The 27,870-nt window shown below is 38.4% G+C and overlaps 1 protein-coding gene across 2 annotated transcripts in view; it reads right to left on the reverse strand.

Moving 5' to 3' along the window:
• ZC3H6 (zinc finger CCCH-type containing 6) overlaps window positions 1–27,870 on the reverse strand; it is a 76,416-nt gene that overhangs the window by 36,454 nt on the left and 12,092 nt on the right. For both annotated transcript variants that reach the window (XM_059891615.1, XM_059891614.1), the window contains exons 2-3: window positions 10,144–10,324; window positions 2,842–2,964 (exon numbers count right to left, since the gene is read on the reverse strand). In XM_059891615.1, the coding sequence (XP_059747598.1) occupies window positions 2,842–2,964; window positions 10,144–10,324 (304 nt within the window). The remainder of the gene's footprint in view (window positions 1–2,841; window positions 2,965–10,143; window positions 10,325–27,870) is intronic.

Raw genomic sequence — 27,870 nt, forward strand, 5'->3', positions numbered from 1 at the left:
AGAGTCTGGAAAAAGTGGAAACCTTAGAAATCCCCAGTAAGTCTGTGGATTTTGAGGTTTATGCACACTGACGTGAATACTCCTCAGTACTCCTGAGAGCGCCAGGATTTTTCCAGCACAAAGTAATTATTTATATTGAAGTTTTGCTCATACAATGCAATATACTTAAGGAAGATATAAAGTATATCATGTTTTACTTTTTTTTTCTGTTTAAAACACATCAAATAACATTTGCACTTGAAAAGGTAGATGGCACAAAATTTGTATATTGAAGCCCTAACCCTCAATACCTCAACATGTGAGTGTTTGGAGAAAGGGACTTTAAAGTGGTGATTAAGTCACAATGAAGATATTAGGGTGAGTCCTGATCCAATTTGACTGCTCTCTGTCTAAGAGGAAATTTGAACACACAGAGGAACCAAGGGTCCACGTGCACAGAGGGATGACCATACAAGGACAAAGCAGTGAGTAGGTCTACAAGTCTACAAGCCAAGAAGAAAAGCCAAACAGATCCTTTCTTTGTGGCCCTCAGAGAAAACCAATCCTGCCAGCCCCTCAATCTTGAACTCAGATCTAGCCTCTGGACTGTGAGAAAAGTAAATTTCTGCTGTTTAAGCCACTAGTCTGTGGTATGTTGTTATGGAAGCCCTAGCAAACAAATACATGATGTATTCTTTATGTTCAAAGATTTGAAATTTGTAGCATGTTTTATAGAATATTTTTTTTAATATCAGAAAGCAAAGAATGAAATTGAAAGCTTAATTTTTCTCTTTAAAAGGCAGCAATTCAAAAGATATCATTTCACACCCATTAAGAAGGCTCTTGGGCTTTCCAGGCGGCTCAGTGGTAAAGAATCCACCTGAAATCCAGGAGATGAGGATTCAGTCTCTGGGTCGAGAAGGTCCCCTGGAGGAGGAAATGGCAACCTGCTCCAGTATTCCTGCCAGAAAAATCCCATGGACAGAGGAGCCTGGTGGGCTATAGTTCATGGGGTTGCAAAAAGTCAAACACAACTTAGCGACTGCACACATATGCACAAGAAAGCTCTTATCCGAAACAAAACAAACAAAAAACAGAAAATAACAAGTTTGACAAGGATGTGGAACAATTAGAAAAGTCTCAAGCATTGTTGGCAGAAATGTAAAATGGTGCAGCCTTTGTGGGAAACAGTTGGTAGTTCCTCAGAAAGTTAAATGCAGAAATAACATATAATCAAGCAATTTCACTCCTAGGTCTACACCCCCAAAGAATTGACAGCAGAGTCTCAAAGAGATGTCTATACACCCGTATTCATAGACAATAGGCAAAAGGTGGAAGCAATCCAAATAACTATCAATAAAGGAATAAATAAACAAAATGTGGTATATACCTATAATGGAATATTATCGAGCTTCAAAACATAAGGAAATTCTGATACATACTATACAACATAGATGGAAAAATTTTTTTCAACAAAGATGAAAAAATTATGTTAAGTGAAAAAAGGCAGACACAAAAGGACAGTGTGTGACGTGCCCAGAGCAGACAAATTCACAGAGATGGAAAGAATAGTGGATACCAGGAGGGGGGAGGGGAGAAATGAGGCATTACTGTTTGGCAGATACTGCTTCTCTTTAGGATGACAAAAATGTTCTGGAAACGGATAGAAGTGATCGTTGCAAAACACGGTAAATACACTTAATGTCACTGAGCAACTGTTATTTTAAAATGGTGAAAATAGTGAGTTTTTCCAAAGAAGATATATGAGTGGTCAACAGACACATGAAAAGATGCTCAATATCACTATCACTAATCATCAGGGAAATGCAAATCAAAACCACAAGGATATATCACCTCACACCTGGCAGAATGGCCATCATCAAAAAGCTAAGAAATAACATGTATTGGTGAAAATGCAGAGGAAAGGGAACACTTGTACACTGTTGGTGGGAATGTAAATTGGTGCAGCCACCACAGAAAACAGTACGAAGGTTTCTCAAAATATTAAAAAAATAGAACTATCATATGATCCAGTGTTCCACTTCTGGATATTTTCCCAGAGAAAATAAAAACATTAATTTGAAAAGATATATGCACCCCTGTGTTCACTGCTGCATTATTTACAGTGGCCAAGATACAAAAACGACCTAAGTGCTCATTAATGGATGACCGGATAAAGATATGTGGCACATATACAATGGAATATTACTCGACCATAAGGAAGAATGAAACCTTGCCACGTGCAACAATGTGGATGGACCTACAGGGCATCACGCTAAGTGAAATGACCCAGACAGAGAAAGATAAATGCCGTGTTATTTCTCTTATATGTGGAATCTAAAAACCAAACAAATGAGCAAACAACAGAAGAGAAACAGCTTCGAACAAACAGGTGGTTGCCAGAGGGGAATGCGGATAAAAGAAATAGGCCAGGGAGATTAAGAGGTAGAGCCTTCCAGTTGTAAAACACGTGAGTCACAGGGATGAAATGTACAGCACAGGGAAAACATAATGTAATATCTCTGTAGGTGACAGCAGAGATGAATGGATAAAGGTATGTAGCACATATACAATGGAATATTACTTGACCATAAAAAAGAATGAAATCCTAGAGGGCATCATGTTAAGTGAAATAAGTGAAAGTCTGGTAACCAGACTTGTGATGGTATCATTTTGTAATGTACAGAAATAATGAATGCTATTATTATAATACATTGTGTACCTGGAACTAACATAGTGTTGTAGGTCAATTCTACTTCAATTTTTAGAGAAAGAAAAATAGTTAAAACTGTAAATTCTATGCTATGTATATTTTATATACATATTATATACATATATTTTACAATAAAAATAAAGAAATACCTGAGAAAATGGAATGTCATAATCTCTGTAGAAACCAGATCTTTTTCTGTGGGAAGTTTCTGTATGTTCGACCTCTGAATCAAGGCTATAGTCTGAACTATCATCACTGGATGGAGAATTATGCTAAAAGAAGGAAAAACCAAAACTGTTACATTTACAAAAGGAAGAAAATTTAACTAGTAACTGAATAAGCTTATTTCAACCAGAGGGGCCAACCAATAGATTATATTATCCTAGTAGGTTCTGAAGTACTAACTGAAAAATTCTTGCTCCAAAGACCACCTCCACCCCAGCTTCTTTACAATTTTCTGAAGGAAAGTACATATTCCTCTTTTCTCAGAGATTTTATGGCAGCATTTTCTCCATCATCCCTTTGGCCCAAGGACTTCAAACAGAAAATATGCTCTAAAGGTATCTTAAATTTAAGTTAATCTTAAAGGAAATAAAATTGGTTCCTCATCACCAAAAAGGTCCTAGAACATGAATTGAGTATGAATTATTATTTTTTTTACCTAAAACGGCTTTAGAGTTCTTAATCTATTGTATAAGTACTCTAAATCTAAAAGATACCAAAACATTCCAAATTAGAGATATAAAATAAATCCAATCCACAAAATTGAACAAAGATGAAATGCAAACCACAAGTAATTGATAGTGATTGACAAATATCATGAATAAGTTTTTTCAAGTATGAATGCAATTTCATTCATTCAGATCACCAAATCTCCTCCATCTAGTCAAAATAATTACCTTCCCAGGTTGAGCATCCTCTTTAAAAAATTTTTTTAAAGTTCTTATCAACAAAGACACTGGCTCTATATTTTATCGTCCTTGCATTTCCAGCATGAAGGTCTAGAACAAACTCAGTAAAAATGTGCCAAACTAAATTGAGCTCTTGATACTTTTGATGGAAGGATCTGTTTTCCTCTATTCCGTTCTTACATGCTCACTTAAGATGACTAACTGTTTTCCTCTACATTGTTCTTAAACGTTCCAGGGTTTAGTTTTGTGGTGCTGCTCTGTTTCTGTTGATATCATAGGTGATATGAAGATCTTTTTATAATTATGCTATGAAACACTTTAAGCTTAAGTATCTAATCTTTTTGGTTAGGATTTGAAATAAATATTATTGATTTAAAGGCCAAATTTGCTGTGTTACTAGCAGAAGTCAGCTCTGGCTCAAGACAACACTTCTCATTTGAAAAACACTTAGAAGACTCGCCTAAGAAGAAGTTCAAACAAGGGCCTTGCTTCAGGAAGAGCCATCAGAGAAGAGAAGATTCTGCTGAAAGAAGATTCTTCAGGCTGCTGCTGCTAAGTCGATTCAGTCGTGTCCGACTCTGTGCGACCCCATAGACAGCAGCCCACCAGGCTCTGCCGTCCCTGGGATTCTCCAGGCAAGAACACTGGAGTGGGTTGCCATTTCCTTCTCCAATGCATGAAAGTGAAGAGTGAAAGTGAAGTTGCTCAGTCGTGTCCGACTCTAGCGACCCCATGGACTGCAGCCTACCAGGCTCCTCCATCCATGGGATTTTCTAGGCAAGACTACTGGAGTGGCTTGCCATTGCCTTCTCATTCTTCAGGCTATCCCCCCGCAAAATGAGTCTAGAATACAGATTTAAGAAGCCATTAGGTAGGCTATTATAAAAAAAAAAATACACTATGTGGTTCATATATAGTAATAAATAAGAGTAATTATTAACCTGAAATTAGCAACTGGACTACATTAAAAATAGCTAGAAATAGAAGAGAGTAATTAAAATTATTACATTTTTAAGTGAAAAGGATAGTATACTTTTTATTTCAGAATTTTTGTGTTTCTTTTTTTGGGGGTATCGTTTAGTATCTGTTTAGTGTTTGAAAGTGTTCCTTTAATTTTGTTTTTTACTTATAATACACTGGTGGATTATTTCTTTCAATCCACTTGGTTGCTAAGTACTAAAGTTCAAGTCTCAACGATTATGTTTTCTGTGGGACTCTTTAACAGCATGATACCACATCCTGGTGAGTAAAGAGGGCAAAAGACGGATAGTAGAAAGCTAATTAACAGGACAGCCACTTAGTGAACCCTTCAAATATTCAGTGCCAGAAAGACTTTAGAGACTTCAGTGACTTCCCTGAACATGGCAGCCTTTTCACACCGTTTTGCTTTTGTATTCTTTGTGTCTCTTCAGTCAACCAACTAATTCCTACCTGTCCTTCAAAAATCTACCACAAATGAGGAAAACAGTTTTCTGTTTCACTGTCTATTTTTCCATGTACCAGTATCACACTGCTTTAATGACAGAGCATTAATGTGCTTTAATATGTTAGGGTCACCCCATATATTCCTCCTTTGGGGGTTGAAGGTAAAGTCCACAAATTATTACTCCTGTCCTCAAGAGGTAAAGATTAATTCTTCTCCCCTTGAGTGAGGCCTAAATTTAGAAGCTTGTTTCTAGTAAATAGATTTTGTCCAAAGTGCTTAGGTTAAGAAGAAGACTGTAGCTGTCATCGTGGGTGCTCTCGCTTGCTCTCACTGTTGGCTCACTTGCTTTGGAGGAAGTGAGCCAAACCATGAGGACGCTGCTGTGACATGTAAAGAGGCTCACATGCTGAGGAGCTGAGGCTGCCAAGAGCCTCGTGACTGAACTTGGACGAGGAAATGACTGCAACCTCACAAGAAGTGCTGAGCCAGAATCACAAAGTTAAGCCATACCCACGTTTCTGACCCACAGAAACAGAGAGGCAAACTTTCATTGTTTTAAGCTTCTAAGTTTGGAGTAGCAATCTCTGCAATAGTTAGCTAATACAGATTCTGGAAATGTGGTGCTGCCAGTACAAACATCTAAAAGGCAGGACTGGTTTTGGAATCAGGCAAGGAATAGATACTGGAATGACCTTAAAGGAGCACTAGTGAAAGCCTAGATCACCCTTAATGATCATAAGTAAAATTTTGAAATTTGGGGTAACTTAAAGGAAAGAGAGATATCTTATTAAAAGTGGAGGGGTTTCCCTGGTGGCACAGTGGTTTGATCCCCGGTCTGGGAAGATTCCGTATGCTATAGGGCAACTAAACCGGAGTGTTACAAGTACTAAGCCTGTGCTCTAGAGCTCGGGGGCCACGCCTACTGAGACCACGCACTCTGGAGCCTGGGCTCTGCAAGAGAAGGCACAGCAATGAGAAGCCCGTTTACTGCAGCCCCAGCCGCCACTTGCCGGAACTACAGAAAGCCCATGCAGCCACAGACCCAGCACTGCTGCTGCTAAGTTGCTTCAGTCGTGTCCGACTCTGTGCGACCCCATGGACGGTAGCCCACCAGGCTCCCCTGTCCCTGGGATTCTCCAGGCAAGAACACTGGAGTGGGTTGCCATTTCCTTCTCCAACACATGAAAGTGAAAAGTGAAAGTGAAGTCGTCAGTCTTGTCCAACTCTTAGCTACCCCATGGACTGCAGCCCACCAGGCTCCTCCATCCATGGGATTTTCCAGGCAAGAGTACTGGAGTGGGGTGCCATTGCCTTCTCCGACAGACCCAGCACAGTCAAAAGTAAATAAAGGAGTGGCAAAGGAAGATCTCCGTTCTATAGTGCAGAAACCTGGCAACACTGTTACATTCAGTAAAACGGAAAGTAGGAAATAAGCCTAATGAACTTTTTCAAGTTTTTCAAGTTTTTTCAAGATTTTCAAGCAAAATGTTGAAAGTACCTCTCTATGAGCGAAGATAGATAACTTAAAGGAAGAACTGTTAAAAATGAACCAGGGCATGATGGTTTCAAAAGTTCTTAGGCAATGGCACACCACTCCAGTACTCTTGCCTGGAAAATCCCATGGAGGATTTTCCATGGAGGAGGCCTGGTAGGCTGCGGTCCATGGGGTCGCGAAGAGTCGGGACACGACTGAGCGACTTCACTTTCACTTTTCATTTTCATGCATTGGAGAAGGAAATGGCAACCCACTCCAGCGTTCTTGCCTGGAGAATCCCAGGGACGGGGAAGCCTGGTGGGCTGCCGTCTATGGGGTCGCACAGAGTTGGACACGACTGAAGTGACTTCGCAGCAGCAGCAGCAGCAGCCTCAAAATATCTAACTTTGTTTTTGCTTCCCCTTTTTCTTGACTAGTTTGGTCAATAATTTATATATCTTGCTGATTCTTTTATAAAACTGACTTTACATTTTAATTTGTTAAATTCTGCTTGTAATTTTAAGTTCTTCCTTTTTGTTTCTCTCTTTTCTGTTTTCTAGATTTTAATACCATAATAATTTTTCTTCTGATAATTTTTTAGTTATCCTCCATATGTCAAAGTTTTATCATTATATTCCTGAAATTCTGCAGTTTTAATCTGTGTTCAAAGGCATTTCTGGTTTCTGACTTTGTTATTAATGTCTTATTTTATTGCACTGTGGTTTGAGATTGCTCTTTATATTATTTATACTCTACTGAATTAACTGGAGTTTGTTGCCTATGACATGGTCTGTTTTTGTGAATATTCCAAGTACACTTGAGAGGAAGATATATTCTCAGGATTCAGAGCTTACTATATGTTTATAGTATTTCTGTAATATCCTTATCAACTCTTCATCCATTTGATTGATGTCTTTGGGATAAGACAGGTTACTAGTGTATCTCCTTTATATTACTATTCCTATTTCTTCTCACAGTTCCTACAGTTCCTACTTTATTAAAATTGATATTTAAGGGAATATAAAATATTAGCAACATAGCTTCATGAATTATAATCCTTAACATTATAAAGTACCCTCTTTGCTTCTTGCAATGCCTTTTTTAAAAAAATTGTTTTTAGTTGGAGAATAACTGCTTTACAATATTCTGTTCTCTTCTGCCATACAATGTGAATCAGTCGTAAGTATACATATGTCTCCTCCCTCTTGAATCCCCTCCCCTACCCACCTCAACACGGCACTCTGTTCAATACCTTTTTGACCTAAATTTGACTCTTCTTCTGCCACACCCCTACAGCAGGCAGGATCTTAGTTTTCAGACCAGGGATCGAACCCATGCTCCCTGTATTGGAAGCATGGAGTCTTAACCACTGGACCGCCAGGGAAGTTCCTTGACTTTTTCATATATCAACACTGTGACTTCTGCCTTCTCTTTCTTTGCGTTTGCCTGGTATTTCTTTACCCATTTTTTAAATCTTTCTCTTTTACATAGCTTAGAATTAGATTTTGCATTGTTGGGGAGTGTATCTTTTGGTATTAGGAAGGTATTTGGTATTAGGTATTGGTATTTTTGTTTCAATTACTTCTTTCAGACTGCTTTTTTCCAATAACCTGAGTCCCTGTCCCTTCTTTGCATATTATTTGTTTACTAGAAGAACTAATGTTGACATTAGGTAGTAACCTCTTCTTTTCTTTCCTCTCTTTCATTCTCAGGATAATAATTTGAGGTATATTTTAAAATTCTCAGTTAAAAACTATAAAGCTACCAATAAAGTTATCTTGCTTACGATATATTCTTCTGCTTTTCCTGACACCTTCTATAGCCATAATGTTTCGATACATAATATTCTGCCCTGCTTATGTTCAGTATTTACTTTTAGTTTTATAGACAAATATGCAGTGTATATAGATCACTCTTGCTTTATCACTCAGTCATTTTGGATATCTGAACTTGTTCTCTAGTAGAGTTTATGAGAAGGCTTATGACATTGTTTCCTGATTTCTTTTATATACAGTTTTTCTGAGGACATTATATTTGAAATTTGGTATGTACCTGGATATAAAATGCTTGGCTCACATTTTATTCAAATATGTTATTCCATGATCTTCTGGCACAAAATGGTGACATCAAAAATTTTTTTTTATAAATCTGATTTCCCTTTCTTAATCAGTGACTTGGTCTTTTTGCCTAAATGATCAAAGGATCCCCCTGCAAATTCTACTGATGCTGTCTGATCATAGTTTGTATTACTTTCGTAATTTTTAAAAATCATTTTGAAATATTAGGTTAAGTTTTTCGTGCTTTGTGGGCACTCTTTCTTTTCTGGAAGAATGTCATTCTCTCCATTTTCCTCCTTCTTTTTAATAACAGTAACTTGTGTGGAATGTGATCATGGTCCAATCTTGCTGCTCACGTATCAAAGTAAGAATGGACCAGGAAACTGCCCCAGCTTCACTCTCATGTTGTTAACATGAAGCACGAAAAAATATGGCTGTATATGTTCTGAGATAAGCCAGCCCTGCTCGCTAACCCATTTTTCCTTCCTTAGCCCTATTATTCTTATCCTCTCAGTCTAGATTCTACTCCCAGCAGCTGTCTCTTCAGGGTGGGACTCTGTTCTAGAAGAAATCTACTTGATCAGCATTATGAGTTCATGAGACCCAGACCATCCCAGCCCCATCCAGTTTTACCCGGTCACCTTATACGCACACAGGAATTGGAAACTAGTACAGGCCCCTCTCGGTTTCCAGTGAGGTGTCTCAGTTTGGCCAACAGGCTCTCCACATTCACTGGGGACTCTTTCATTTGAGATGAATACCTGTTGGTAATCTGTTTTCTGGAAATTTCTTTACCTTTTCTCTGCTTCATTTCACACAGCTGCTGATCCTACTCTAGTCTTGAGTCTGTGGTTTAGCTTTATCCTTTTGTACTTTTGAGGTTTGTGGAGGTAACTTGTTACTTCATTTTTCGGTAGATGTTGCCAATGCATTTTTGGTTTTGCCATCCTAACTGCTGTTTTTATGGGGGAAATTCGGGGAGTTTAAAAAAACTACCCCACTACTACTGCCAACATTAGTTCTCTGTCAATGTAAGTTCTCTCTGCTCAACCCTAATCCACATCATTCTGTACCCAGCACTCAACTATTCTCTTGATAGCATTTGGCTTTCAGCTGTTTCATGCCTCTCTCCTTCTCGTTTCAGTGTAACCTCTGTAAGAGCAGAGACTGTTTCATTCATGACTGTAACCCCCAGCATACAGCACAGAGATGTCCACAGCAAGCATGTAGTAATACTTATGAATGAATAAATAAATGAATGGGCAAACAAGGCCAGTGCTGACAATCTACATCTGTGGAGAATGAAATTTTCTCTCCTTAAGCTTTCAGTATTCTTGCACACAATTTTCTATCAATCTAAAAGGTTTATTCTAATTTGTATTAAAAATTTACTTTGACTATTTTTAAATCTTTAAGATATTTCACATAATCTTTATATTAAGAAAATCTATTAAGCACATAAATCAAAAGATCTAATCCATATATAAGAAAATAGGCAATGATTTATACTCACTAATTTTCAGTGTAGTGTTTTACATTTCATAAAAATTTACCAAAGAAACAAAAAATAGATTCTAACTAACCTTATGCTTCTCACGTTTTCTCCTTTTGGACTTTTTCTTCTCTTTTTCTTTCTTGTGTTTTTTCCTTGATTTTCGGTAGGCTTTCTGATTTTTCTGCTTTTCATCCTCTTTTGCTTCCTGTTCCTGTGTTTCTTCAAATCCTGCATCATCTATTTCACCATCTTCTAATTCACCATCTTCTCTGTAAAAGGCAATGAAAGTGTCAATTTTTAAATGTCAACTCTAAAGGGAATATTATAGAAACATTTCCAAAAGAAAAGAAAAAGGAGTCAAGATTTTAATTTATACTCAGTAAGATTAGGGATTGGCCAATTTTCTATAAAGGGTTGCTATTGCTAAGGCGCTTCAGTCGTGTCCGACTCTGTGCGACCCCATAGACGGCAGCCCACCAGGCTCCTCCATCCCTGGGATTCTCCAGGCAAGAACACAGGAGTGGGTTGCCATTTCCTTCTCCAATGCATGAAAGTGAAAAGTGAAAGTGAAGTCACTCAGTCGTGTCTGACTCTTCGCGACCCCATGGACTGCAGCCCACCAGGCTCTTCCGTCCATGGGATTTTCCAGGCAAGAGTACTGGAGTGGGCTATAAAGGGTTAGATAGTAAATATTTTAAATTTGTTTAAATTTTAAACACCCTTCAAGAATGTAAGCAGCAATTTAAGCAGCTATAGTTTGCCAAACTTTGATTTACATTAAAAGCATTGACTCTCACCAAACAAATGAATGAATGTATAATGCAATACTGTCCAAAAGTAACACTGCAATAATTGTTAGGTTGCTGCAAAAGCAATTGTGGTTTTGCATTGTTGAAATTTGCCATTTGATACTGGAATACATTCTTAAGTAAATGTGGCTATGTTATACATAATTTTAATGTGCATTTCTCACTTTATGTTTCTTTGCTAATGACTTATTGCTGCTTATTTTATATTTATTTCAGACTATGGAAATGATGTTAGACAAAAAGCAAATTTGAGTGATTTTCTTATTTTAGTTTAAAATGGGTCATAAAGCAGCAGAGACAACTCGCAACATCAACAATGCATTTGGACCATGAACTGCTAATGAATGTACATGAAGTGGTGGTTCAAGAAGTTTTGCAAAGACGAGACTCTCAAAGATGAACAGCATGGCCACTGGAAGTTGACAATGAACAACCAAGAGCAATCATCGAAGCTGATTCTCTTACAACTAATCAAGAAGCTGCCGAAGAACTCAACATAGACCATTGTATGGTCATTTGGCATTTGAAGTAAGTTGGAAAAGTGAAAAGGCTTGATAAGTGGGTGACCCCCCCCAAAAAAAATTATCGTTTTGAAGTATCATCTTCTCTTATTGTATGCAACAACAAACCATTTAAGTGTATTTTATACTACAGTCAGCAACTAGTTTCATGGCTGGACTGAGAAGAAACTCCAAAGCACTTCCCAAAGGCAAACTTACATCCAAAAAAATGTGATGGTCACTGTTTGGTGGTCCACTATGAATCAGGACGAAACCATTATATCTGAGAAGTATGCTCAGCGAATCAATGAGATGCACTGAAAACCACAACACCTGCAGACAGCCTTGGTCAACAGAATGGGCCCAGTTCTTCTCAGTGACAACGCCCAACCTGACTGCATGTCCCACAACCAGCACTTCTGAAGTTAAATGAATTGGGCTATGAAGTTCTGCCTCATCTGCCATATTCACCTCACCTCTCACCAACTGACTACCACTTTTTCAAGCACTTAGACAACTTTTTGCAGGGAAAACACCCACAAACAGCAGGATGCATAAAATGTTTTCTAAGAGTTCATCGAATGCTTAAGCGTGGATTTCTATACTAAAGGAATAAACAAACTCATTTCTCATTGGCAAAAAAGTGTTGATTGTAATGGTTCGCTTTTTAATAAAGATGTGTGGAGTCTACTTATAATGATTTAAAATTCACAGTCCAAAACTGCAATTACATTTGCATCAACCAAATACCATCTACTAAGCTACCATAAAAAAGAAAAGAAGGAAGGACAGAAGGGAGAAACTAAAATATTTTAGGAAGCAAACATTCTAACTACTGGAAGGAATTTTTAATTTATTGGCCCACAGACAGCTATGTATATTAGTTCTCATCATAAGAGTAAACTTGAATAAGAAAACAAATTTTAATAGTAGATAAGTAATAAAACATGAACCACAAAAGCAGAATACCTCAACTTAAATCTGTAAAAAATATTCACAGCAAAAGCAAAAATCTACAAATTTTTATATTATGACATTTTTATACTTATAGAAACCCAAATGTTCAATAACAACATTTTAAAATGCAAATTAATCAACTGATGTACATAGAAGGTGTGTGTGTGTTACTTGCTCAGTCATGTCTGACTCTTGGCAACCCCAGGGACTGTAGCCTGCCAGGCTCCTCTGTCAATGGAATTCTCCAGGCAAGAATACTGGAGATTGCGGTTTCCTTCTCCAGGGGATCTTCCTAACCTAGGAATCGAACTCACCTCTCTGTGGCTCCTGCTTGCATGCAGATTCTTTACCGCTGAGACACCAGGAAGTCCTCCATCTTAAGTACTCGCCTAACAATTCTCAGTTGTTTATATCTGCACTCTATATATATTATATATGAATGACTCGCTTATTGTTTGGTGAAGCAGAGTATGTGACTGTGTCTTTCATAGCTGTATCTCTAGGCTCTGGCACAGTGCCTTGATGTTTACTGAATGACTGAATGGAAAATATCCATAACCCTTGCAGTTTAGAATAGGCACACAATATCACCCTAAGATGATTGTGAAGTCCGTGTTATTCTTCCCCAGTTTCTATCATAAAATCAGAGGTATATGTCTAATTTAGGTTGATGTGAAAATTTCATGTGAGACAGGTTCAGCATACTGGCTATTTTAATTTAAAAAGTTTTGAGCTTTTATAATACTATAGTATCTTACAGCTTAAGACAAATGAGTGCATATATTCACCGAAGGACAAGCATAAGAAAGTTTTTAACACTTTTAGTCATAATGGTAGAAAATTTTAAACCCAAATATCCATCAACAAGTGAATGGATAAACAGTGCTTTATTTATATAATGGAATCCATAAAGCAAAGAAAAAATTAAATATTGTACCACTAAACACAATATGATGAATCTGCAGACATAAGCAAAAGAAGCTAGACATAAGAGACTACTGTGTGATTCCATTTATATGCACTTCAAGAAACTAATCGATGGTGACGTAAGTTAGAATAGTAATTACCTCTTGGAGGTTTATAACTAACAAAAAAAGACTACTAAGGAGCCTGTATAGTACATTAAAATATTCTCTATAGATGGGAATGGTGATTACTACATACACACATGTAAAAATTCATCAAGTCTGAAAAATTCAATTAAGAAGTGTGTATTTTACTGTCTGTATGTAAAATTCTAAATGCAAATAATAAAACCTAGAGGTGTGCATCCTTTCTTTTACCACCAGTCTCGACCAGCTTAAGCTCCTAAAAGTGTTAAGACCTTTTATATCTTAAAACCACTCATTCATATTTAGAATTCTGACTAGAGATACTGAAAATATTAAAGAAAGCAGGGAAGAAAGTAGGGAAAACCACTAGACCATTCAGGTATGACCTAAATCAAATCCCTTATGATTATACAGTGGAAGTGAACACTAGCTTCAAGGACTTAGATCTGATAGAGTGCCTGAAGAACTATGGACAGAGGTTAGTGGCATTGTACAGGAGGCAGTGATCAAGACCATTCCCAAGAAAAAGAAATGCAAAAAGGCAAAATGGTTGTCTGAGGAGGTCTCACAAATACCTGAGAAAAGAAGAGAAGCTAAAGGCAAAGGAGAAAAGGAGAGATATACCCATCTGAATGCAGAGTTCCAAAGAATAGCAAGGAGTGGTAAGGCCTTCCTCAGTGATCAATGCAAAGAAATAGAGGAAAATAATAGAATGGGAAAGACTAGAGATCTCTTCAAGAAAATTAGAGATACCAAGGGAACATTTCATGCAAAGATGAGCATAATAAAGGTGAGAAACGGTATGGACCTAACAAAGCATAAGATACGATGAAGAGATGGCAAGAATACACAGAACTATACAAAAAAGATCTTCATGACCCAGATAACCATGATAGTGTGATCACTCACCTAGACCAGACATCCTGGAGTGCGAAGTTAAGTAGGCCTTAGGAAGCATCACTATGAACAAAGCTAGTGGAGGTGATGGAATCCCAGTTGAACTATTTCAAATCCTAAGAGATGATGCTGTGAAAGTGCTGCCCTCAATATGCCAGCGAATTTGGAAAACTCAGCAGTGGCCACAGGACTGGAAAGGTCAGTTTTCATTCCAATCCCAAAGAAGGGCAATGCCAAAAATGTTCAGACCTCCACACAATTACACTCATCTTATACGCTAGCAAAGAAATGCTCAAAATTTCTGTCCAAGCCAGGCTTCAACAGTACATGAACCATGAACTTCCAGATGTTCAAGCTGGATTTAGAAAACGCAAAGGCACCAGAGATCAAATTGCCAACATCCGTTGGATTATCAAAAAAGCTAGAGTTCCAGAAAAACATCTACTTCTGCTTTATTGACTATGCCAAAGCCTTTGGCTGTGTGGATCACAACAAACTGTGGAAAATTCTTAAAGAGATGGGAATACCAGACCACCTGACCCGCCTCCTGAGAAACCTGTATGCAGGTCAGGAAGCAACAGTTAGAACTGGACATGGAACAGACTGGTTCCAAATTGGGAAAGGAGTATGTCAAGGCTATATATTGTCACTCTGCTTATTTAACTTATATGCAGAGTACATCATGAGAAATGCTGGACTGGATGAAGCACAAGCTGGAATCAAGATTGCTGGGAGAAATTATCAGTAACCTCACATATGCAGATGACACCACCCTTATTGCAGAAAGTGAAAAAGAATTAAAGAGCCTCTTGATGAAAGTGAAGGAGGAGAGTGAAAAAGTTGGCTTAAAACTCAACGTTCAGAAAACTAAGATCATGGCATCTGGTCCCATCACTTCATGGCAAATAGATGGGGAAACAGTGCAAACAGTGACAGACTTTATTTGGGGGGGCTCCAAAATCACTGCAGATGGTGACTGCAGCCATGAAATTAAAAGATGCTTGCTCCTTAGAAGAAAAGTTATGACCAACCTAGACAGCATATTAAAAAGCAAAGGCATTACTTTGCCAACAAAGATCCATTTAGTCAAAGCTGTAGTTTTTCCAGTAGTCATGTATGGATGTGAGAGTTGGACTATAAAGAAAGCTGAGCACCGGAGAATTGATGCTTTTGAACTCTGGTGTCAGAGAAGACTCTTGAAAGTCCCTTGGATAGCAAGGAGATCAGTCCATCCTAAAGGAAATCAATCCTGAATATTCATTGGAAGGACTGATGTTGAAGCTGAAACTCCAATATTTTGGCATGTGAACAAGTGACTCATTTGAAAAGACCCTGATGCTTGGGAAAGATTGAAGGCAGGAGGAGAAGGGGATGACAGAGGATGAGATGGTTGGATGGCATCACCGACTCAATGGACATGAGTTTGAGTAATCTCCGGGAGCCGGTGATGGACAGGGAGGCCTGGTGTGCTGCAGTCGATGGGGTTGGGAAGAGTCCTGACACACCTGAGCAACTGAACTGAACTGAACTGAACTGAAAGGCTCCTGCGACTAAGCAGACAGACACAAAGGATCCTGCTGAGTCTTCTGGAAGAAACACAAAACCTCAATAAAAGAGTATACAAGTACTCTGGAGGGATGATATTACAAAGATATTACTCATGGACACGGAGAAGGCAATGGCACCCCACTCCAGTACTCTTGCCTGGAAAATCCCATGGACAGAGGACCTGGTAGGCTGCAGTCCATGAGGTTGCTAAGAGTCGGGCACGACTGAGCGACTTCACTTTCACTTTTCATTTTCATGCATTGGAGAAGGAAATGGCAACCCAATCCAGTGTTCTTGCCTGGAGAATCCCAGGGACGGGGGAGCCTGGTGGGCTGCCGTCTCTGGGGTCGCACAGAGTCGGACACGACTGAAGCGACTTAGCAGCAGCAGCAGCAACTCATGAACACAGCTCTTTGGGATAAGCTGTTCACAACAAAAAAAAAGACATTTTTCAGAGTAGACAACTTGACAGAAGTAGACTGCTTATCCTAAAACCCAGAGAACACAAATTCTAGATACTTGAAAACTATTGCCTGTAGCACTTTTCCTGCTTTGTTCTAATTCATTCTGTCACTTCCTCCCTCAGCATAGATGATAATGCTGGGAAACTGCTCTGCGCCAGCAGCCCCCTGACCACCATACATGTCTCCACACAGGCCACACAGGCAAGGCTTAATCACAGGCTGATGTAAGCCTGAGCAGACGCCCTGTGATCCTCCCAATTATGAAAAGGAAAGTGCTGCTGCAAGGCTATTTCTCACCTGCCTCCTTATGTGGAGGGAGGCTGCTGTAAGGCAATTTCTCATCCACCTTCCCTGGTTTCAGTGAGGCCTTAGATTTTCCACTTTGCCCACCTCTTACCATATAGCTGTAAACTAAGAAACTGCAAAGTTGCACTACAGAAACTGCTCCTCAGTGACACAGTGCCCTGTCACCCACCTTGCCCACGCCTCTCTGTCCTCTTTGGTCTCAGTGTTACCTGTCAGACAAGGGAGGTGAGGAGCTGACCCCATGCTGATTGGGCATGTGTCATCTGCGTATGAAATAAGCTGTCTGAATCTTACTTGCTGAAGCTGTAGCAGGTGTCACAAAAAGCTTGCTTGAGTTTGGCATTTGCCTGTGCCTACTCTGTTTCCTTCAACCTGTATGGCTTACGTATGATCCTCTAATGATTAAGCTTTAACCTAAATCCCTACCTTAACCTCCAAAACTAGGTATTTTCCCTTAAAGAAAATACTGGTTGGCTATACTGGTGTCATGGAAGAGCTCCCTGACCTGAGTTTTTGTGATTTTTTGTTTGTTTGTTTGTTTAGAAACGGTTAAGGTCCCAAACTGGACCTTGAACATTTAAAAAATGTTTTAAACACTTAAAAAACTAGATGGTTTATCTTATGTGTTCCAGAAAAAGGTTTCTCCTTACAAATTACCAGTGGTAAAATCTGTATATCTACAAGCCTTCAGATCACTTCTATGCTTATCCTTCACCCAATACATTCTTACACCCTCTAGAATGTATTTGGCTTACAGAAACTAGCTTATTCCTTTAAAAGACTATCTACAGCCATGACAATTTTCACTTGGCTTGTTTTTTTCTCCAAGTCAGTCTCAGCACTTAGTCTGTCTCTAACAAAATACAAATTCTTTCAGGAATGGGACTTTATACAAAAATATGGGCAAAATTACATATTTAATTAGCCTAATATCATTCATAGTCATATGACAACCTTTGCAAATTTTGTTTAGTTCTATATATGTTATCTGTACTCCAGAGATAACAGAATTCCTTCCCTACTTTTGTTATAAGTAACTGTTCTTTTGTTTTTAAAACTATATGTGGTCCTTCTAATCTTTATTTCCTGTATCAACAACACTCTTTATCATATTTACTTCATCAAAACCTCACTTGCAGGACTTCCCTGGTGGTCCAGTGGTTCGACTGCACTTCCTGCAGGGAGCACTGGATAGATTCCTGGCTGGGGAACCAAGATCTTGCATGCCAGAGGGGCCAAAAAAAGAGAAAGGAAGAAGTAACCTAACTTGCATATATAGGTAATATATATATATATATATAGCAATGAAATCATTAGATATTTTCTTCCCATCTCCTTCAGGAGACCATTCTTCTCTGGGACGAATGGACATTGATCTGAAGGGGTACTAACCACCCTACAGGGAAAAAAAAAGTTACTCCCTTATAGTCGGAATCATTAGGGCTCTGTCTTCAACTAAGGGGGTCATATAATTAGAAAAATTAATAAAAAGTGTGTTATTTACATTGACTGAGAAGATAATATCGTAAAGTCCTAAAAGAACAACAAACTAAAGTCACTGATCCAAGTGGTTGTAGATAACTGCATAGCCCTGGATTTCTTCCTGGCAAGCCAAGAAAAATATATAATATATAGCTAGCACTTCCTGCTTCTCATGGAATAATTCCGTAGTGGAAGCTGATCAATCTATACTCAAACTCAAAGACAACTTGGCTGTCAAAAGTGAACTCAGAAGGGAGTTTTATCATCTGACCCGCTGGCCAGGAAAGGCGTCTCTGGTCATCATTCTAAAGTGCCTTTCAGTTTCTCCTTCTAACAGTCATGGCTACTCTTACTTTTCCTTCAGTGCCTTGTCTCCAAAGACAGATGTGCCACTGCACCGCTGTTATTTCATCAGATGATACAAAAATCAATTTTTATGGCAGAAGACAAAGGAATTCAGGTAAACCAAGGCAGAGTTCCCACACAGACCACAAGCTACACAGCAGTGAACATGTGACGTGCGGTTTACCTGAGTAGGAGCAAGGGGAGAGTTTTGTTAAAACTTTGCCAAGCTCCCAGCATGTATATACAGAAGAGCTAAACTGTATGCCCCTGAGCCTAACAGATACTTTCATAACCCTCCTAAGACAGCCTCATAAAGTAATGCCTGTGCTTTGTGACATAAGCAGAAAAAAAATCAAAAGAACTTCCATTTCCCAAATTAACCAATTAGAACTTAATACCCAGAATTCCTCCCAACATGTAATAAACATTTTATATCCCTCTTTATCCCTTCCACTTTCAGCATGGAGACACACTGAAATTGTTTCCTACCCAGCAAGCAGATTAACAGATTAATTTTTCTTTTTTAATAAAGTTCTAATTAAAATATAAATTTTAAAAAATAAAAAAAGAATTTTAAACACTTGGGGGAAAAAAGAGAAATTCTCCTCTGAGCCCTTATAAAGACAATAACATTGGATACAATAGGCAGTACTTGATGTAATGGACAGTATCCTCAATAGTGTCCATACAACCAATACAACCTTTTATCATTTACAGTATACCCCAATTTGAACCAAGGTCATACTGCCAAACTTCAACTGAGAAAAAGCAATTATATGAGGAAATAAAGTAATAGTGTCCAAGTGTTCAACCACAACCATCTGATGTTTTGATTTAAGCCAGGGATGAGAACCACAACATCTAGCTAGAGCAACAATTCTCAAAAACTATATAAGAATCTTTTGTCCTCCTAGCAAAAAAAAAAAAAAAAAAAAGCGCCATTCATTCATTCAACATATTTATTCACTGCTAATTGGGGATACAATGGTAAACAAAAAAGATACGCTTTTCTTCTCTCATGAAGTTTTCAATCTAGTGATGGGGGAGCCAAACATCAATCAAAGAATCATACAAATAAATATAATAGCCATATATTAACATGAAGGAGATAAAAGTGCTACCAGTAGACACAATAGGAGGAAATCATCTGTCAGGGAAGTCTGGAAGGCTTTCCCTGAGGGAGCCATGAATGAATTGAGAGGAAGAGTCAGCCTAGGAGGTAAGGGGTAGGGGAGGGTCTCTGGCAGACAAAGAAAACAGGATAAACAACATTTCCTTGTAGAACTGAGATAGGAAGGGAGACAAGGCCAGTGTCCCTGGGTCACAGAGAAAAGGGCAGAAGCTGGCTCATCACACTGGAGTGATGGGGTAGCACTAGGTCATGCACTACTTTTACCATGTTTGGAGGGTATCCTAGAGAAATGAAAACACATTTGGAAGTATTTCTAGGAAAGGAGGCTATGTAACTAGATTTCTGGAGAAGGAAATGGCAATCCACTCCAGTACACTTGCTGAGAAAATCCCATGGACAGAGAAGCCTACAGTCCATGGGGTCGCAAAGAGTCGGACACAACTGAGCAACTTCACAACTAGATTTCTATTCTGAAATATACATTTAATTGAGAGTGAAAAACAGATCTAGAGGAGAGACAAAACAGGTGCAGGAAAAGCAGGATGCCACTGTGACAATCCAGCATGAGTCCAAAAGAAGAATGGAACATATATGGGAATTCTGACACTAGAGCACTACACTCGAGTATACACACTATTACTAATGGAAATGTTTTTTCTCCAACAGTCTTGAGGCAAAAAACAAAAACAAAACAAAACAAACAAACAAACAAAAATGCTGAAAACTACTCATATAGAGAAATGAATAGATTATCCTTCAGGCAACCCTCTGTGAATACTACAAACATTCCCATGAATTATACCTTTAAAATGTCATCTCATTATTGCTGAGCCCATTCCTTTGAACAGGATCAAGATTTCCCTTAAATATAGTAAAGGATATGAATAAATAATATGCTAATCTTCTCTATCACAGCAGCACATAATCCCGATCAGTTAAGCCTTAAAGTATTCAAAGAAGACATAATTATCTGATGCAGTAATTAATATATCAGTAACATAATAAAGAAACATCTAAATTCAAACAATGTAACATACCAGTGAACTTCCCAGTATAAATTTATACTGTGCATACTACCATTTTACAGAGCATACCACCAAGTCATTAAATTAAAAAACCTGAGCAAAGAAAAAGAGTCCTTAGAGGGAGACTTCGGAGAAGCCAATGACAACAGCAGCAGCAGAGGGAGACTTATGCTTTTATTTAAATACGTTTTCAGGAAATAATAAAGATCAAAAACAAATGGACTCTACATTCAACTAAAGAACTAAAAAAGGGGAAAACTGAAAATAATAAGAAGAGTGAAAATAATAAATGTGAGGACAGAAATCAAAATAGAGAACAAAAACAATAGAAAATACAAATAAAGCCTTCTTTAAAAGGCTACCTTTTAAAGAAGCATTACTACAGTACCAGTTGGTTTTAGTCCTGCAATCATTCAAATTTAGATATGAACAAACAGAAAATGTAAATGATTCCATTTTAGCTGTAATAAGTTAACTCTGTTTCCCCATAAAGGCCAAAATATTGCTTTGAACCAGAACCTTTAAAAAGCTTGGGGCTATCAGAGTATTATGGATACATGACTTTAACAGATAAAAATATCTCTCAGCAATTTTTAATCTATACTTTCTATCATCTAATTATTTCACTATTTGCCTATCTTCAATTCCAGCTGTGTTCATAACAAACTAGTATTAATTCTGAAGTAAAGTAATATCTTAATCCAAATTTGTAGGAAAAAATAAAAAATTTATATCATCATATATAATATGATATTTAACGATTACTGAGCACTTACAAGGCTGCCAGGCATGCTGGATCAGTTCACTTCACCTTCATGTTAACTCTATGAAATAAAGTGGACCCTTAACAATGTGTGATGTGACCCCTCTGCACATAATTTACAGTTGGCCCTCTATATCAGAGGTTCTTTGAAACCTCAAGGTTCATAACTGCAGATTCAACCAACCTAAGTTTGCATAGTACGTAGTCTTTATTATTGAAAAAAAAAAAAGTAAAAATGTACCCACACAGTTCAAACCAGGTTTGTTCAAGGTCCAAATATAACTATTATTATCCCCATATAACTAGTGAAGAAGGGAGACAAAGAGCTTAACTAACTCTGTTAGTATTAAGTTGACCAAAAGGTTTGCTCGGTTTTTTCGGTATGATGGCTCTAGTAATGCTGAGTTGTCATTAACTTCATTAGAAACAATTCCCCTAGACTGCATTGTGACAGGTGACATATCAGCATGCACTAAAAAAAAAAAAAAAATCAACACCGGTGAATTTTTGTGTAGCCATTTCAATACGGAAGAAAAAAAGCAGCATTTTTGGCATACTATGCTTTATTATTCTAAGAAAAGTAAAAATGCAAGTGAAACACACAAAAAAAGATTTGTGCAGTGGATGGAGAAGGTGCTGTGACTGAGTGAACACATCCAAAAGTGGTTTACTAAGTTTCGTGCTAGAGATTTCTTGCTGGACAATGTTTCATGGTCAAGTAGACCAGTTGAAGTTGATGGTGATCAAATCAAGATATTAATCGAGAACAACCAACGTTATACCACGCAGAAGATAAATTTACATACTGAAAATATCCAAATCAAGTATCGAAAATCATTTGTATCAGCTAAGTTATGCTAATCACTTTGATATCTGAGTTTCACATAAGTTAAACAAACAACACCTTTTTGACTGTATTTCTATTTGTGATTCTCTACTTAAACATAATGAAAACATTCCATTTTTAAAACAAATTGTGATGGGCAATGACAAGTGGATACTGTACAACAATATGGAACACAAGAGATCATGGGGCAAGCAAAATAAACTACTACCAACCACATCAAAGGCCAGCCTTCATTCAAAGACGATGATAGTGTATATATGGTAGGATTGGGAGCCCTCTATTATGAGCTCCTTCCGGAAAACAAATGATTCATTCCAAAAAGTACTGCTTCCAATTTGACCAACTGAAAGCAGCATTCGGCATGAAGTATCCAGAACTAGTCAACAGAAAATGCATAATCTTCCATCAGGATACCGCAAGACCATGTTTCTTTGATGACCAGGCAAAAACTGTTACAGCTTGGCTGGGAAGTTCTGATTCATCAGCCACATTTACCAGACTTTGCACCTTCAAATTTCCATTTGTCTTTACAAAATTCTCTTAATGGAAAAAATTTCAATACCCTGACTATAAAAGGCACCTGGAACAGTTCTTTGCTCAAAAAATTAAAAACTTTTGGGAAGATGCAATTATGAAGTCGCCTGGAAAATGACAAGGACTCCCAAGTGGCACAGTGTAAAGAATATGCCTGCCAACCCACAAGATGCAAGAGGCGTTGGTTTGATCCCTGGGTTGGGAAGATTCTCTGGAGGTGCAAGTGACAACCCACGTCAGTATTCTTACCTGGAAAATCCCATGGACAGAAGAGCCGTGGGCTATGGTCCACCAGGTTGCAAAGAGTTGGACATGACTGAGTGACTAAGCACTGCACGGCACAGTGGAACAAAACGGTGAATACGTTGTACAATAAAGTTCTTGGTGAAAATGAAAAATGTGTCTTTTATTTTACTTAAAAACTGAAGGAGCTTTTTGGCCAGCCCAACAGATGACACAGCTAGAATCCAGTCTAAGCCATCTGATTCCCAGATAATACCCCAGTTAATATCTTTCTTAACTTTGTTGCTCTAATAGCTACAAATGGTACATAGCATATGAAGGTGTTTACTGTAAAATTCTTTCAACATATTTGTAAGTTTGAAATTTTTCATACTAAATTTTAGGAAAAAGAAACTTCATGATTTAGGTGGTGTTTTAAGATATGATACAGAGAAACTACTGAGGTCCAGAAGTTGCATTTCTGACATGTAAAAGTAAATGTGTTATATTCCAATAAAAATTAACTAAAAAACCAGTAAACATGAGTTACTTCAATTCCACAGGCATTATTTTAACATTTGTCAGGAAACAGAGCCACCATGTTATACCAGTTGGAGTAACAGAACAGAGCTTGGAGTTATGAAATGCTATAGGGTTTTCTTTTTATTGAATACTATGTTTTCAAGTGCTCTAAAGGTAAGAGTAAAAAAGCAAATTTATTGAAAAGATTTTTAAAAAGAGGTAAAAAGACTTGATCAAATCATGAGCACTGGAAAATGGTCTCCCTATTTCATTTCAGGGTCCTCAGCAAGTTGTTAAAAGTGGTGCAGTTCAGGTAACAGCCTACTAAGTGAAATTCTCTACATCAAAGTCAGAAGAGGGGAAGAAAAGAGAGGAATGCTGGAAAAAATGAAAATTGCTATGTTATTACCAAGGTTCCACATTCAATTAAAACAAGAAGGGGCCCAACACAAACATCCAGAAATGAACATGAAATACTTAAGGTAGTTGGCTTTGACCCAAACCAAAATCAAACAAACAAAAACCTTTCTTATTTAACGAGAACCCAGGACTCTGGCAAAGTGAGATCACCTGAACCTGGAAATTAAATTAGGAGTGTTAAACAAGAAAAATAACCAACAACAGACTTCTTAAAAGGACAATTTAATGCTTTAAATTTGTGGCATTTTACAACCAAATACTTAAACAAACAAACAAAAAATCATAGTAGTGTAGAAGAAAAGCTCTAGAGCCAGAAGGATGTGGGTTCAAGTTCTGCTTCTCAGTTATACACTAGGTATATGAATTTGAACAAATTATCTCAACCCCTAATATTCATTTCCTCATCATTGACTCAAAGGACCTGAGTTTGAGCAAACTCCGAGAGATAGTGAAGGACAGGGAAGCCTAGCATGCTGCAATCCATGGGGTCACAAAGAATTAGACACCACTGAGTGACTTGAACATCATCTACAAAAAGGGGTTAATCAATTTACCACCAGAGTTACGGATTAAGTGAAATAAAGTTAGCTAGTGGAGGTGATGGAATTCCAGTTGAGCTATTTCAAATCCTGAAAGATGATGTTGTGAAAGTGCTGCCCTCAATATGCCAGCAAATTTGGAAAATTCAGCAGTGGCCACAGGACTGGAAAAGGTCAGTTTTCATTCCAATCCCAAAGAAAGGCAATGCCAAAGAATGCTCAAACTACGGCACAACTGCACTCATCTCACACGCTAGTAAAGTAATGCTCAAAATTCTCCAAGCCAGACTTCAGCAGTATGTGAACTGTGAACTTCCAGATGTTCAAGCTGGTTTTAGAAAAGGCAGAGGAACCAGAGATCAAATTGCCAACATCCGCTGGACCATCGAAAAAGCAAAAGTTCCAGAATAACATCTATTTCTGCCTTATTGACTATGCCAAAGCCTTTGACTGTGTGGATCACAATAAACTGTGGAAATTGTGAAAGAGATGGGAATACCAGACCTCCCGACCTGCCTCTTGAGAAACCTATATGCAGGTCAGGAAGCAACAGCTAGAACTGGACATGGAGCAATGGACTGGTTCCAAATAGGAAAAAGAGTACGTCAAGGCTGTATACTGTCACCCTGCTTATTTAACTTATATGCAGAGTACATCATGAGAAGCGCTGGGCTGGAAGAAGCACTAGCTGGAATCAAGATTGCCAGGAGAAATATCAATAACCTCAGATATGCAGATGACACCACCCTTATGGCAGAAAGCAAAGAAGAACTAAAGAGCCTCTTGATGAAAGTGAAAGAGGAGAGTGAAAAAGTTGGCTTAAAGCTCAACATTCAGAAAACGAAGATCATGGCATCTGGTGCCATCACTTCATGGCAAATAGATGGGGAAACAGTGGAAACAGTGTCAGGCTTTATTTTGGGGGGCTCCAAAATCACTGCAGATGGTGATTGCAGCCATGAAATTAAAAGATGCTTACTCCTTGCAAGGAAAGTTATGACCAGCCTAGATAGCATATCCAAAAGCAGAGACATTACTTTGCCAACAAAGGTCTGTCTAGTCAAGGCTGTGGTTTTTCCAGTGGTCATGTATGGATGTGAGAGCTGGACTGTGAAGAAAGCTGAGGGCCAAAGAATTGATGCTTTTGAACTGTGGTGTTGGAGAAGACTCTTGAGAGTCCCTTGGACTGCAAGGAGGTCCAACCAATCCATCCTAAAGGAGATCAGCCCTGGGTGTTCATTGGAAGGACTGATGCTAAAGCTGAAACTCCAGTACTTTGGCCACCTCATGCGAAGAGTTGACTCATTGGAAAAGACCCTGATGCTGGAAGGGATTGGGGGCAGGAGGAGAAGGGGACGATAGAGGATGAGATGGCTGGATGGCATCACCGACTCGATGGACATGGGTTTGAGTAGACTCCGGGAGATGGTGATGGGCAGGGGGGCCTGGAGTGCTGCGACTCATGGGATCGCAAGGAGTCAGACACAACTGAGCGACTGAACTGAACTGGATAACTTAGCATTGTACCTACTAGACAGCCCTCAACAAAAGTTCCATTTCTTCTGTGATCTACCTGAAATACTGGCATGTGAATAAAATGGGTATGCTAGACTGAAGGAGGAAACAGAATAGGCTCTATGTTGAAAGCAGGACTCCATCTTGGGGCAATCTGTGGACTTTGCGCTGTATGTCCACTATCTATGGAAACGACATACCAACTGGAAAACCAGGCCCCTGCAAGGAAGAGCCCCAGGGCTCTCCATCACCTAAAAGAATACCCTAATTATCTGTGTGACCGAATAGAATCATACTTTCTATTATGCTTATTGGGTCTATAATGCTTATTGGGGAAGGACCACAAACCTATTGATAATTGTCCACTGTTAACTACCCAGGTTTAAGGCATAAGAATCACCGGTTGACTTTGATTGTATCTTTCTCTTCCTTTGTTCAGACTAGTTTCAGGGAATTTGGGGAGGTGGGTTTCGGCATGTACACTTAGGGTATATAAGGTTTTCACAGAAACTGGTCGGGGTCCTTGGCTAAGAGGAGACCGCCTTGGGCCCGCCGGTGTAATAAACTGCACTCCACTATCTGCACTGTCCTTCTGAGTGAGTTCGTTTCCCGGAACGCGTGGCTACAACAAGACTAGAGGCACTTCCACACAAATTGGGAAGGCTTATAAATCCCTGGAGCATGGATTCTAAGGGGAAATTTCTTTTATTTTCCTTCAGAGAATAACAATGAAACACTATCCAAAACAAGTAAAAGGGGAAAGGAATCTAAGCTAGACCAAGTTTGAAGTCTGTTCCTGAGGGTATTTCTATAATACTTATCCTATCATTAAGCAACAGGCAGCAACAACAGTCTGTGTGAAAGCTTCCGAATTTCCAAAGTCTCCTGAATTCAGCAAGATACAAGATGGAGTAGAATACCTAGTATTTCAAGAGATAATGACAACAACACATGTTCATGTTAAGCAACCAAAAAAAGGTTAAATCAGTAACAGTCTATCGAGTAAGACAGGAAGGCATGCCATGCATTTTTTTAAGAGTTTCGTCAAAAAAAAAAAAAAAAAAAGGTTCCTTCAAAAAAATTCACAAATTTGGTTTTCTATAAAATCTTTCTCAACCCTTAATTCCCTGCTCACATCCAAGGCCCGCCAGAAGAGGTACTGCAGTGTATTAACTTATGAAATTAGGATTTTTAATCCATCCTTAAACTTGTTTACCTAATATCCTGAGAGAAAAACACACCACTCCTCAAACATCCTTTATGCCATGAGCAGAGACTATTACATCATTAAAACTGAATTAGCTTGCCATATTTCTTTTTGAGACTGCACTTTTTAAATTCCCTTTTTTTTGTTTGTTTGTTTTTTTGGCTCTGTCTCGCAACTTCCAGTATCTCAGTTCCCCAACCAGGGATTGAACCCAGGCCCGTGGCCTGGGTTCCTAACCTAGAAAACCTAGAATCCTAACCACTAGGCCTCTCCCTAAAATTTTTTTATATGTCATTTCCTATCTCAGCTACTTCACTAAGCTAAAATTCACTTACTTTCATTCCCTTTCAGTTTATCCTTTCTCTGATGTAGATCGGAGAAGCTAGAGATTCAACAGAAACAAATCTCAGCAAATAAAATACTCTTAGAATCTGAAAGCCAGAAAACAATTTTCTCAGCATCATGTCAAAACAAAAAATTGAAGAAATCTTTTTGGATGAATCTGTAAGATGAGCCAGGTAAAACTGCCTATGACCCAATAATATCCAAAAAGGATATCTGCTATGTAATTGTCCAATATCCCAAATTGATTGATAACCAGATTAACTACAGTATGAGGTACCAGGGCTCTGGGATTTGGTGAGTGTGGTAGGATCAGACTTTTCTTAGATCCAAAATTAGGCTTTGCCTGACGAAATTTTCCTTATCTCTCCTTGCTATTCTTTGGAA

Source organism: Bos taurus, chromosome 11 (genome assembly GCF_002263795.3).
Source record: "Bos taurus isolate L1 Dominette 01449 registration number 42190680 breed Hereford chromosome 11, ARS-UCD2.0, whole genome shotgun sequence".
Classification (NCBI taxonomy): domain Eukaryota; kingdom Metazoa; phylum Chordata; class Mammalia; order Artiodactyla; family Bovidae; genus Bos; species Bos taurus.